We start from the raw sequence: 13,477 nt of genomic DNA on the forward strand, positions 1-13,477 counted from the left end.
GGACTCCTTCGCAAAGAGCAGTGACTCAAAGTCAGCGATTCAGCATTTCAAGTCAACTAAGTTCAAAACTTTATTGACCTAGAACCTGATTAGAATGCCAGATGATGTGTTTGTACAGAAAGTTGTACATAATCTTTTGCAACATAGAAAACTTTACATTGCTGTATCATATACATTTTGTTTTCTACATCCATGAGCAGGAACGCCTCCCATTCATACTTAAAGCACAGCTATCATTTATCTTTTTCTCTATACATATAACTTTCCCCAAAACCAAAAAAAAAAAAAAAAAGAAAAACAAAACAAAAATCCCCAAAACGAAAACGTTAAATATATTATTAACCTTTGATTTTGTACACAAGTGAAATCTAAACTCACAGGAAAAACAGACTAGCGACTCAAAAGCAGCTGGGGGTCAGTTTGCTCTCTCGTCTTCCAGTGAAGAAGCCCAGTTATCGTCGATTCGCATTAAAAACCTAAGGACATATAAATGGAATAATTTAAACCCTTCACTTCCGGTGGTGCCGTTTCATTACAGGACAGTCTGCGGGAGATGGGAGAGTCAAATAATTATCACAAAGTAAAATCTCTAGTGCATTCAAAAGAAAAGAAAAAAAAAAAAAAAGAAGAAGAAGAAGAGATCCAAGTGCAGCAAATCCAGAGAAGGAAAAAGAAAAATAAACAAAAATAAATGAAATCTAGTGTTATAAGATTATATTACAGAGTGGCAGATCTGTACAACTAGTTTCATCCAAGAGGCTATCGATGCTAACGTTAGCCGTCCGCCGGCGCAGACGGAAAGGATCAATAACTGCCGTCGAACGCGCGGCTGAGTCACATTTCAGAGTTGCTGCTGAATATGTCTTTTTTGCAGGTCGTTGAAACCGTTCTTCACTTTTTTAAATACACAGTAAGAAGCACACCTGTTTGTTTTCTTTTTTTTTTCTTAAATATACTCCTTCTGAGCGGATCACAGATATGGGTAACTGACCGATTTATCAGTAGTTTTATCCAGTAGAGGCGTCGCTACACCTGGAACGAGACGGGATCCAGTACTCCGTGTGTGTGTGTGTGTGTGTGTGTGTGTGTGTGTATGTGTGTGTGTGTGTGGTGACAGGGTTAAGGATGCAGGTGGGGTGCTGACAGATGCGGTCGCGCGGCGTCACTGCGCCTCCTCGCCGGCCTCCTCCCCCACCTCCGTGTCCGTCTCCGGCTGGGCGGGCGCCGGCCGGCGGGGTGGGGCGTCGGCCGCCGGCGGCTCGGGCAGCTGCGCGATGTGAAAGACGAGGCCGATCCGCAGGTAGAACTTCCTGAGGACGGCCCGCAGCTCGGGGATCAGGTCGAACTGCATGATCTCGCACAGCAGGGGTAGTACCGGGACGCGTGGGCCTTGAACTGGAAGACAGACGGAACATCAGAACGTCAGCCGGAGCAAAACACCTGGATTCGTTCCGGGACCTTTGAACTCCTCACCCTCTCGTCGCTGATCTTCAGCACCTTGGTGAGGAAGAGGAGCAGCAGGTTGGTCCAGGCTTCTCTGTGGCTTTCTGACGTCAGAGCCAGGAAGTACGCTACGGCCTCGCTGCACACACTGCAAACACACACACACACACACACACAGACAGAGGAAATAAACAGGAGTGGACAGTGTGAAACGCAGCCGTGCTGTTGTGTAACGCTGCAGGGAGGAAGCGTCTGCTGCTCCGCCTCACTGATCACATGAGGAAGGGGAGGCTGACTGGGATCGTCTCTGCTCATTAAAGCCACCGACTGCCTCTAATCTGAAAACAATTAGACGCTTTTCCCCACAGTTGAAGCCGGAGGAGAACTGATGACCTCTGACCTTTCCTCTGACCCTGCAGCCGTCACTTTGATATGATCTCCATATGTTTCCTCTCATCCGTTCATACTTTGCTGTCTGACGCGGGATATTTAGACTCCAGCTTCTCATTCAGACGTCAGGCTCCTCTAACAGCTCGGCTGGGATTTCTCAGTTAATTTTTGGGCAAATGGGTTCCAGAGGACCGACTTATCCGAGTCTCAGCTGCAAAGCTTCCACTGCTGAGTTCACCCTACTTAGGACTTTGTAGAAAACGGATTTCAAACATGTGAGTGTCGACACACACACACTTCTAATTCCCTCCTTCACGGTAAAAAAATACTCAAATTTAAGAGAGACACTAATAGGATCGAACAGAAGAGCTGTCTGACGGCGATGCGTACTTGAGCAGTCGTCTCTGCACCTCCTCCCAGGCGTCCTGCCGGCTCTCGTCGGTGTACATCCGGAAGAGGATCCGCAGGCCGCACGCCAGGCTGCTGGTCTCCTGCTTCAGCAGGTTGGGCTTCGACTTCCCTTTAAATCCTTTGAAGGAGCAGAAAGCGCTCAGGCGATCAGGAACACCTGAACTCGGCCTCCGTGAGGAAGAGGCTCGTCGCTGGTTTCCACCCACCTGCCTTCCACAGCAAGGTCCTCTGCTCGTTGTTGGAGTTGAAGGCTTTGGCGAAGCGGTGCGACTCCAGCAGGCAGTCCAGCAGCTTGAAGAGCTGCTCGGAGGTCAGGTAGCGATACATGCCCTGGTCCTGGGTCTCCACCGGGACGTCCGCCGCACACACTCCGTCCCGCTGGAGACACACAAGCGCTGGGTTAACCCCGGCCTGAAGCGGCTGGCTGATGACTGAGGCCGTCGGCGCGCCGCGGCCGCCGGTACCTGAGCCGCCGCGAAGTTCTCGGCGTCCTCCTTCTTACTGGTGGCGGGAAAAAACACGATGTTGTCGATGGTCTGGATGAGCTCCAGCTGCACCACGCACTTTATCAGCAGGGCCGAGAACAAGCGCTGCTCCTGCAGCTCTGTGGAACGAGCAGGGAGACGGGATCGTTTAAAGAAACTCTGGACTGAAAGTGGCTGAAATAACGGCGTTCAACGGGAAACGCCATCGGAAACGGAACCCACTCGTCGGCACGCGGCCTCTGGACCCGTCCTCCGTCGCTCCGGAAGCCATGCTGTACTGACTCTGCCGGCGGGCCTCCAACGCCACCCGGTCGCCGCTGCTGATGGAGTTCTGGTCGTCGGAGCGCGACTGGATGTCCACTGACTTCTGGGAAATGGAGTCCTGGGAGCAAAACAGGGCAGAAGTTAATCGATCATTTGGATTCAAGTCTCTTTTTCTTCTGTTATGCTTTACTGATCATTTCAATCACATCATTCAACTCTTCTGTAGTTTTCCTAAGTTATGTTTCCTTTTTAAATTTTAAAAACTCTTTCACATCAAGCCATAACTCCTGACTCTTCTTCACCGGAGAGAAACATCAATCGCTGTATCTTCTCACCAGCTGCTTGTCGGACAGGCTCTGTGTCGTCAGGTTTTCTCCCTCTGCTCCTGCAGGTCTCCACGTTAAAAGCCTAGGAAGGAAATAAAGAGTATAATTATTTTAACAACAAGCATTAATTCAAAGTGATAATGGCTGCCTATGCAATTACCAAAGATGGAAGATTGATTGAGGTGAAAATAATTTAGGTGAAGTCCCAGTTAGTGATCATTCTCTTTGTTTCAAAAATGAAGAAGAAGAACTCAAATAATTATAATTCTAATTTGGATTGTTCGGTAATTTCATCCACCACTCATTTAGCAACTGATCCGTCTGTAACGACTGAATGATCACAGCCAGAGCGGATTTCATGACTCTACTGGCGTGGATATTTAGATTTAAACGCGTTTCGGGGCGGCTCCGGGCTCCGGGCGCGGAGCGGCAGCTTACGCGTGCGGGATGGTCGTCTTGAAGATGTCCAGCATGCAGTTGCACGTCTTGTCCCAGGTCTCCGGGGAGAACTTCTCTCCGTTCAGGATGACCACGTTCTCCAGGCAGTTGGTGCCCGAGCGGGCGAGCTGCTCGTTATCTACACACAGTGAATAGAGCGAATTAAAAAAAGCGTCGTTAAAAAGTCTTTCTCAAACTGTTGATGCATGATGAGCGAAGCTGGGCGGCGAGAGGAAGCTGGCTTCATGCTCACCTTGCTGCACACACCAGTAGAGCTGAGCCAGGATGTCGTCCAGCAGGACGCCGTTGAGCGACTCGAAGTACTGCGTGAACACGTCGCAGATGGCGTAAAGTGCGTGGTTGCAGGTGGTGGTCATCCACTCTGCTTTCTGAGGGCGCAGCACAACACCCCACCCCGGGTGAGCAAAAACAAAAACAGCTGAACGGAGGGAGGCGAGAGGCGGAGCGGCGCTCCTCACGTACTTCGGTCTGCTGCTCCGGCAGCTTCATGTTTGTCGAAGATCCTGAAGACGATCTGAACAGGTCCTGCCACCAGTGCTTCTCGAAGGTGTGCCCGTAGGTTTTCATCACCTCGAACATCACCGTCAGCCCCCTGGAGGATGAGAAAACACGCGATCCTTTCAAGTGGAACGAAAGAAAATTCCTCCACATGTTTTGAGCACCTTCAGTATTTCAACACTACCACACAGAAAGTCGCCTACCTGGTCCTGACATCCAGTTTACACCTGTTGATGATGCAGGAGAGCTCAAACAGGATGGGGAACCACCCCCGCACCCACACCCGGTCCTCCGGCGCTACATTCATGTCGTCACTGGTGTAGTCTTTGAAGGCCTGCCAGAGAGATACGAGCGCCGTGATCGCCGGCGGAGTGTCTCTGCCACGGGAGGGAATTAACCCTCCCACACAAATGCGTATGCGGTTTGCGCCCGAGACAGAGCAGCGAGCGCTCTGCCTTGTTTCAGTGTCAGGGATAAGAAAAGCGTTGCAGGACGTGTTTAAAAGGCACATGGCAGGAAAAATAATAAAGTATTTTGAACACATAATAGACAGAATTGTCCAGTGGATTGCGGGGTTGATGCTGACCTGCGGCCTCTCCGAGACGTATTTGGCGCAGTGCCGGATGAGGCGGATGGCTTCCATGCTGGTTGTCCGGGAAGAGGCGTTGCAGGCGAACTCCGACAAACACTTGACGGCGTCCTGGAAGGAGTCGATTGTGGCTGCAAGTGCTTCTCGAATACATTCGCTGGGGGGGCAGACGGAGGAAAGGGAGGGCGGAAGACGATCAGCGTGAGGCCAAACTCAATGAAGGAATATAAAGGAGGAGGCGTCGTGCTCGCTGGACTCACTGACGATGTGGCCCGTGGTCTGGAAGGCCAGCTCCACGATGCTCTCGTCCTGGTCGGAGGCGGCCAGGTGGAAGACGGAGAAGATGTTCTTCCAGCCGGATCGGATGTTGGCCGCCTGCGAGTTCACCATCTGGGCTATGCAGCGCACCACCATGTCCCTGATGGTGGGAGACCTGGAGAGGAGACGCCGAGAGGGAGGGAGACAAGCAGGGAACCGCCAAGTTCAGAAGGGTTCGTGGAAAAGGGATCGAGTCTTCAGAAAGAGAAACTCTCCCAGACAGCTAATGCCAGCATGCTACCTTTCATGGCAGCTTCCTTGACCTCTCAGCTCGGGCCTCACTGTGCTTTTAGATAATGTTTGAAAATAAAACCAAAAAAAAAAATCAATGTTTTCATTGAAATTTTTTACAGTTTATGTGTTGAGCCGGATTTGAACCGCTTTCGGTCCACAAGCCTTATGTTTGACAACCGGGCAAAAACGAGGAGAAAATTAATCTACTGATGTCAGTCATCCTTCACAGCTCCGGATGCTCAGTTCTGAGGCAGAGTGATTGTTTTGGCTCCGGCTTCTCTCGGCATGAACAGTTTCTCTTTTCTTCCTTACAGAAGCTGTTGCCATAGTAAAGAAGTGCACCGCTAATTGCTCTGGAGTTATGAATGAGAGAAAAAAAAAAAACCTCCACTTCCCATTACACACACACACACATACACACACACACAAACACACAGAGGGGAAGGCAGCAGGAGTGAGGCTAATGGACACAGTGCGCTGCAGGGTTTAGATGGCCGTTTGCCATCTTCTCCTCTCAGCCTGTTCGGTCTGTGGGTGGATTCAGACTTGCTCCGCTACTCCCGTTCCCTATCAATGGAAAAATTGCGCCGCGGCGAAACGGCTCGGCTTTTTTGTGGCGTCACACTCGATCGCTGCGTTTTTTTTTTTTTTTTTTTTTTTTAAAGGATCTGTCTCATTTACAAACAAGAGCTGTTTCACTTCCACTTCAGGACAGATCTGGAGCAAACGAGGAAACAAAAACGGCACAGAGGAGCTTTTTCATGTGAGTCCACTGAAAAGGTAACGCAGAGAGACTGAAGTGGGTCAGCTGAACGTCGGCTTGCCGCTTCTCTCCGAGTGAAAAAGCAAACAATATGTTCACTCAGTGCTGTGGGGGGGGGGGGGGGGGGGGGGGGGGAGGCACAGAGCTGCTTCAGAGGTGAAGGCGAGGATCGGGAGTGTAGCTTTCATTCAGTGTGTGAGACACGGCCCAGAAATAGTAACCGCTCGCAACTACAAGGCGTAGCTTGTCTTCGCTTCGCCCGGAACAGATTCACACGGAAGCAGCAGCTCGCTCACCGCCGATTCCTTACCTGTTCTTCTTCATGATGTGCTCGAACGGCCGCAGGAAGTCTTTCTGAAACCTGAAGTTGGCCAGCTCCCCCTTCTCCAGAAACTTCATGGACAGCTGTCTGAGGGAGTCCACGGCGAAAATGGCCACGTCTTCGTTTGAGTTACAGCCGACCTGTGGAGAAACATGCATGTTAGCAGCAGTTACTGCCGAGCACACAGGGAGGAAACACAAAACTAATCATATTTCTAATTGAAACACTATTGGCAACAACTTTTCGCATCTGAACAGTAGAACTATAGAAAAAAAGCTTTGTAAAGCATCAACTATGTACAACATTTGCACAATTATGGCAGCTGACAGTTCTGGTTTTGCACTTCTGCCTATTTCTTAGTCTGAAATTCAATATCGTCTCTGGATAAATTAAAAAAAAATTGTTTCTTTCGTGTTTCTTCGAAGAGAAAAACAGTCGTCTTAGTGCGGTGGAGAAGCAGATCGTCCTCCAGGAGGTAAGAAACGTCTCCTGAAACCAACTTTTCCATGAAAAATAACTTCTCTGAGGACTTCACACACACTCCAAACCCAGCTTGCAGCTGCTCGGTGAGAACACACTTGGCGAGAGACGCGTCCTTAAACACCAAAACGGTTTGAAAAAAATAGATTTTTTTTGGCAATAAGTGGTGTTTTTCTGGTGGCTGAAATCATACTGTAAAACAGAAGGTAGAGAAGGAAAACAATCCTGTACGGCTCGCTGCCAGCTGACCAATTCAAAACATAAAACAATCTAAAAACTAAATCAATGTGAAACTGCGTCTTCTACCTTGTTGAAGTGGTCTCCGATCACTTCCCAGATCCTGGACCACTGCAGCCGGATGCGGCCCATGTTGTAGTAGGAGATCTCCACAATCTTCTGCAGGCTGAACATACGTGGGTGCGTGGGCGAGGCCAGCTCATCCATGGACACGGTGCACAGCCAGCGTACGAAATCGACTGACAAATGGACACAATATGTCGGCAATGAGCGGAGAAAGGCTGTATTTTTCTTGTTTGTTTTTTTTGAAAGCAGGGTGACTCACTTTTAATAAAGAAGAAGAAAATAGCCTGAGAGTGCCTGTCCTTGGTGCGATGATAAAACCAGTGTGTGTCTGGATGAGAGACTCACCTATTGCATTACCGTCCAGCCTGGTGGAACCAGTGAAGATTCTGAGGAGGAGAAGTGAAGGATGAGAAGAGGTTATTTGAGAGAAGTTCTAATTTGAGCATCAAGAAAAATAATTCTGCCTTGAGTTTGTGGAGAAATTAACCCAGCAGCTGAATAATGAATATGATCACTGCTTATTCAGGCTGTTGCAGAAAATTTAAAAGTGTGTGGAGGGTCTCCTCTGGGGGGTGCCACTGAGCTTCTCAAGAGGCCACCAGCATCAGGAATTTTCCCAGCCTGACTTATTCATGATACTCATGAAACAACTTGAAACCACCCTGCTTACATATTATTCTATTTTAGCAAGTTCTGGTAGATTTTTGAATGAAAACTTGAGTTTCTCCTGGAGTACCTGTCCACCGCCACCACCACGCTCTGAGAGCTGGTCTCGCCGATGGACTCCTGAATGCTGGCGATCTGCTTACGGTCCACCGTCCCTCCAACTGCACAGCAGAAGCACGTCAAGTCTCAAAAACACTATTTTACTGCTGGAATGAATATGCATCTTCATAGAAACACCGCTCGAGAGGAAATCTAAGAGAAGGTTTTGACATCGAAACCGCCTCCACGTGATGAATATGGATGTTCCTGCTGACCTAAACCCAAGTACTCGTCGTTGCTCTGCTCCTTCGTGCTGGCAACGAAGCCCTCCTTGCCCCGCACCGTCCCTGAGATGTAGCGCGCCTTCACCCCCGTGCCGATCAGCTGAGCCAGCTCCAACTGACTGATGCACTTCATGATCTGAGGAAAAGCACAGGAGCAGCAGGAAACGGCGTTGGTCGGCAGCGGGGTAGCAAAATGATGAAAAAGCAAGACACTGGGTAAGAAAAACAAAGAATCTTGCACAGAAACGGCACGGCGAGGAGCAGAAATGGGTTTTAAACGGACAGAGCGGAGCAGACCTCGTGCCAGGAGTTGCCCAGGTAGTTTCCGTCAGTGTGGGCCACAGTGATGAGGGTCTTGATGGTGTCGATGTTCTTCTGCTTCATTTCTGCAATGCCAGAGCTGGCCGTCAGCAGGGTGAATCTTGCCAGGGCCTGCACGTACGCATCCCTCTCCAACTGTTTACAGACACAGGAAACAAAAATTCCATATTGTCAGAATGCAACCGAGGAAGAGAGACACACAGAAGCGTCTGTGACGGTTCAGACCTGGATGGAGAAGATGCACGCTATCCTGATGGCGCAGCGGATTCCCTCAAGGCACAGCGAGGCCACTTCAGTGTCGTCACAGTCCTGCAGACCCACGCTGAAGGCGGCCAGGAAGGGCGTCCAGGCCAGCTGAGGGGGAACAACAGGGATGATGGAGCCAGAGCGTGTGCGTGAGAGAAACCTTGAAGACTTATTGAGATTTTAGCTTCTAAGAGTGAAAAATCAACAACACAGAATCCACTGTTTCAGCCATGTACCTTGAACATGGGCCTGACGTGCTCCAGGTGTGTGGCGCTGGTGAAGGGGGCCTGAACGTGGCTGACGGCCTCCATCAGAGCTTTGGCCGTCTTGGCCATCTGCTCCATCTCCACGTTGTAAAGCAGACGCCGCTGCTTCTCGCTGGCCACGCCTGAGAGGGCATCAACAGCCGACAGTCAGGTAAACACTTAATGAGCTTCTGCCGGCAAACGAAAACACTCCAGCAATGAAAAAAACACTCCTGCTTCTCATTTAACAAGCACTGAAGACAAAACTATTTATGTAATGAGTGGCTTATTTAAGTGTTTTTTTTTTTTTTTGTGTGTCCAAATCCTTCACATTAACTAAGATATGAAGTAAATGGCACCGGATAATACGGCCAGTGTGAGCATTTATTACATCAGAAATACCCACTTTGCTTGTTTGATTTCATGGTGAGCTCCTTCGTCTCCTTCATGGCGATCTTCTTCCCTGCGATCTCGTCGTAGATGGCTGACAGGTATTCCTCGGGCAGGTCCTTGCTGTCATTGATGCCGCGGTTCATTTTGATATATTGCTCTTTCGTCATTTTATTCTTCACCTGTGCAGGTTGCGACAAAGCGAGCGCGGGTCAGACGGAGGCCGACGGCGGTCGGGACGCATCCCCTCAGAAGAGCGAGCGAGCGAGCGCTCACCTGCGGACTATGAAGGTCCGTCGTCAGCATGATGATGGAGTAGGCGAGGACGTACGCAGTGTCGGCGCTGGCGAAGAGGGTTTGCCTGGAAACGCGAACGCGGATTAAAGCCACTGGCCAGAGAAGATCAGGTTAAAAACACTCGCTCAGAGGCCTCACCCCTGATTGCATTCCAGATATCTCGCGGCAAATTTCTCCATGAGCCGATCTATCTTCTGGGCCTCTCCGGGGAGCCGGAAGCCCTCCAGGAACATCCTCAGCGCAGACACAAAGTCCTTGCCCTGGAAGTCCATCTGATCCACGTAGGCGTACATCACCTCTTTATTAAACCGGTCGTTGTCCCCGAGGAATTCTCCCACTTGAGTCTGAGGAGACACGGAGGTCAATCCCGACATAGTTAGACATAAAACAGAGCGGGACAGTCTGGACGCTTCTCGTAACCCGGAAATCAACAATCATTCATCATCATTTCCAAATAAGAGAGGCAGAAACCATCCGATTCCGCCTCTCTCCACTCGGAGCGGATTAGAGTAACTACGTGTTACTGTTGCACATTTATCCACTCTGCTCCTCACTTCTATGGGGCCACTGCAGCCAAGGGCCCTTGTTTCTACCCAGATGTTATGAACACTCTTAAATGCTGATTACCGCTGTGCAGAAACGCCCCAGAGGCTCCAAATCAAGGCAGAGTGTGCTCCTCATTAGAGTTAACACTTACGCTGCGTGTAGGACTCGAGGTTACAGCGGCTGGGTTGCTGTTTTAATGCTCGGTGGACAAATATTTCATCATGGTATGGCCTCCGAGTCTGGTTCTGCAGGTTTCCTCTTGTTAAAGAGACTTTTTTTCTCATTCCATTATCGCCTATGCCTGCTCATGTGGAATATTCGGGGTTTTCTCTGTGAAAGTGCCTTGAGATGAACATGTTGTTATTGGTGCTATTTAAAACTGGAGTGAACTGAATAATGAATGAAGAAGTGTGCAGATTTGGTAACGAGGAGTGGATTTTAGTTTATCTGCCAGCCACTTTTATAGTCTGATGCTAATTTCTTGCAAGCATCATCTCAAAAAAATAACCATTGTGACTTATACGAAGGCGTATTTACTGAAGATACTCACTGAATCAAGCCTCTCCTCCTGGTGCAGGAACTGAGCCAGATCCTCCGGGGTTGTACCCAGCATGCCTTGCTCTTGAAGGTACTGGATTCCTCTCTTTGGTTTCTTGTTGAACCTGTGCAAAATTCACATAAGTTAAAAAAAAAAAAAAAAAAAAAAAGGGGTGTGGCCAATGTCCCAATCAGAGGACGAACAGGCTGCTTCGAAGCAAAGCTTACAGATCGATGCCTTGCTCAATGATCTCCTTCTGCTGTTTCAGGACTTCAAACTGCTCCGGGTTGTCGGTGCCCGACATCTGTGTGCTGTAGCTTCCGATGCCCGATGAGGCCGTGGAGTCCAGGGAGTTAATGCTCCCGTAGCGGTTTATGGTCTCCGGGGCCTTGGTCTCTGTGCTCTCCTGCTCTGACGGTTTCTCTTGGCCTGAGGAAGAGGAGAGAGAGAGAGAGAGAGAGAGGAGGAAAAAGGAGAAGATAAGACATCCAAGAGGGGTAGACAGATGAGGGGGATTTAACCGTGTATTCTGTTGCTACTGCGAGGAGACGCCGCCTCGAAACCATCATATGTGTGTGAGGGGGTTTAACTGAAACCCAGCAACAACTGCAGCCGGAAGGCCTGAAAAACGAGCCAACTTTAAGCTAGCTCAGCGGGAGATACACTTCAGCAAGTGAATAAAAGACCCCTCGGGCAGAATTTAGCTGCGTGTCACGTGCAAATACATGATGCGGCTGAATTAATGCCAGAAACAGGCGCTTATTCACACGGATGCAGAAAGAAAGATGCGAGGAAAGAAGTAATGTGAAATGTGAGTTATCGAGAAAGCCCCGGGAGGGGAGGAGGGCGGACGGCTCAGAGGAACTCTGGGATCTGCCACTGAATCCACCTAGTAACCCCAGCGCATCTCATTACCCGCTGGAAACTCTTTAAAACATTCAGGACTGTGTCACGGTAACGTGAGCTTGTGATGAACTTCCCGCTGTCACACTTCAAGAAAAAATGAGAAGTACAGACACAGGACAGCCGAGTTCTGATCAGTTTACAGCAAGTCTGTAAGATAAACACTTCGTTCACAAAAACAAAGCTTCTTTCATTAGTTTGAGCCAATCCAAACGTGGTTACCAACAACGGGGGTGAGTGTGTAACACAAAACCCGACAAACACACGCTGTCTAACGCAACACGAGTACAGAACGGCCTAAAGCTACGGACAAAAACAGGTTTAAAACAAGCAGCCTCACATTCAAACAGCACAATCTAAGTCAACACTCCATACTCTTCACCATTACCTGCTCGAGCTTCCAAGTCATCCACAGACAGGAAAGAAAATAAAACAATGAGCAACAGTTGAACGAGGGGGTGAATTATACAGGGAAAAAACAACAACACAATTTAATGCTTTGTAACCGCAAATCATCAGCGGCTCGTCAGGACGAGGATGAGAGAAGCCGTTGTTTTAAAGCAGCGGCAGCCAGAAGAGAAAATGAAACAGCGAGAACAGAAATGAGAAGCTGCACTCGGACTGCTAATCAGTTGTTATGAGTTTTGGCAAAACGAGGCCCTGGTGAGTGAACACAGCTGCCTCCGCTGGTCAGAACATGACAGCCTAGCCTGAGGCGGGTCTGTGGGCGCTTCCAGGGGCGGTGAGGGAAATCTTTCTAGACCTTTCACAGAGTTGCCCTTCTCCTCATTTTGAGCTCTTCCTTTGGCAAAAAAAAAAAAAAAAAAAACCCTGGTGAACGGAGAAAGCCCAGGGGACAGCCAGTCTCACACACAGGACGTGCTGTGTGTGTTTTAGACGGGGGGCTTCATCGCAGCCGGGCCCGGGGTATTGCTCCTTTCAGGACTAAACCTCCTGGATTAGCTCGTCTATCGGGCCCCTTGGTGTTATCTCGCCGCCGCCTCCTCGGGCGAGCGCTGAGCTGATGGATGCGCGCGCTCCGTCCTGAGGCGGCAGCCGCGCTGATGAACGGCAGACGTCAGTCTGCAACCGAGCGCGGGAGAGACGCCGCTTTATCACAAAAACCTGGATAACCCCAGTGACGAACTGCTGTCAGAACCGGCCTGATTAGGGGAAAGACTACTTATAACCTTGACTGGTTCACACACAGTTCCCACAAAAAATAGTTACCCTTGTGCAGACTGCTGAGAGAAAGCAACAAAATAGATTTTATATGGAGGGAATAGCAAAAAAAAAAAAAAAAACATTAAACAGCAGACAAGCAAGTAGTTGTAATGTTTATAATTCTCATTTAAAGTGTCAATAAAGATCCGACGCATTTTAGAAAAGGAGAGATAATCAGAGGAAAGAGCCTGACTGAGGATAGCTGATTATGAAGATTAGTTTATTTAATCCACAACAATTTACCTACAAATGTGCACATGAATCAAAACACTTCAATTTCAATTTTCATTTGAGGCAACAATGATTGGGATACTTGCTAAGTAGTTATGATTGCTCTACGTGGAGTTTCTCTTTTGTCAGAAAAGTTTCCCAAACTATAGAAAGAAGCAGGTCAGTTGTAAATAGACTTTACTAATTCACCTCAGTTTACCCCATTGAGTCGAGTCGGAGGGTAAAACACAGTCTTACATCAACATGATGCTTTGATTCAGTG

At 49.0% G+C, this 13,477-nt stretch overlaps 1 protein-coding gene across 1 annotated transcript in view; it reads right to left on the reverse strand.

Moving 5' to 3' along the window:
- Nucleotides 1-864: 864 nt before the first annotated feature.
- arfgef1 (ADP-ribosylation factor guanine nucleotide-exchange factor 1 (brefeldin A-inhibited)) overlaps nucleotides 865-13,477 on the reverse strand; it is a 47,582-nt gene continuing 34,969 nt past the window's right edge. Inside the window, 28 exon segments of the mRNA XM_030099998.1 lie at nucleotides 865-1,365; nucleotides 1,368-1,395; nucleotides 1,474-1,591; nucleotides 2,224-2,362; nucleotides 2,451-2,622; nucleotides 2,709-2,848; nucleotides 2,952-3,111; nucleotides 3,329-3,401; nucleotides 3,758-3,896; nucleotides 4,011-4,146; nucleotides 4,241-4,370; nucleotides 4,480-4,610; nucleotides 4,863-4,999; nucleotides 5,002-5,022; nucleotides 5,126-5,298; nucleotides 6,491-6,642; nucleotides 7,289-7,458; nucleotides 7,631-7,671; nucleotides 8,022-8,112; nucleotides 8,266-8,410; nucleotides 8,572-8,730; nucleotides 8,821-8,949; nucleotides 9,078-9,229; nucleotides 9,493-9,658; nucleotides 9,753-9,837; nucleotides 9,912-10,117; nucleotides 10,870-10,981; nucleotides 11,085-11,286. Coding sequence (XP_029955858.1) covers nucleotides 1,163-1,365; nucleotides 1,368-1,395; nucleotides 1,474-1,591; nucleotides 2,224-2,362; nucleotides 2,451-2,622; nucleotides 2,709-2,848; nucleotides 2,952-3,111; nucleotides 3,329-3,401; nucleotides 3,758-3,896; nucleotides 4,011-4,146; nucleotides 4,241-4,370; nucleotides 4,480-4,610; nucleotides 4,863-4,999; nucleotides 5,002-5,022; nucleotides 5,126-5,298; nucleotides 6,491-6,642; nucleotides 7,289-7,458; nucleotides 7,631-7,671; nucleotides 8,022-8,112; nucleotides 8,266-8,410; nucleotides 8,572-8,730; nucleotides 8,821-8,949; nucleotides 9,078-9,229; nucleotides 9,493-9,658; nucleotides 9,753-9,837; nucleotides 9,912-10,117; nucleotides 10,870-10,981; nucleotides 11,085-11,286 — 3,710 coding nt within the window. The 3' untranslated portion in view covers nucleotides 865-1,162.

This window comes from Salarias fasciatus, chromosome 9 (assembly GCF_902148845.1).
Source record: "Salarias fasciatus chromosome 9, fSalaFa1.1, whole genome shotgun sequence".
In the NCBI taxonomy this organism is placed as follows: domain Eukaryota; kingdom Metazoa; phylum Chordata; class Actinopteri; order Blenniiformes; family Blenniidae; genus Salarias; species Salarias fasciatus.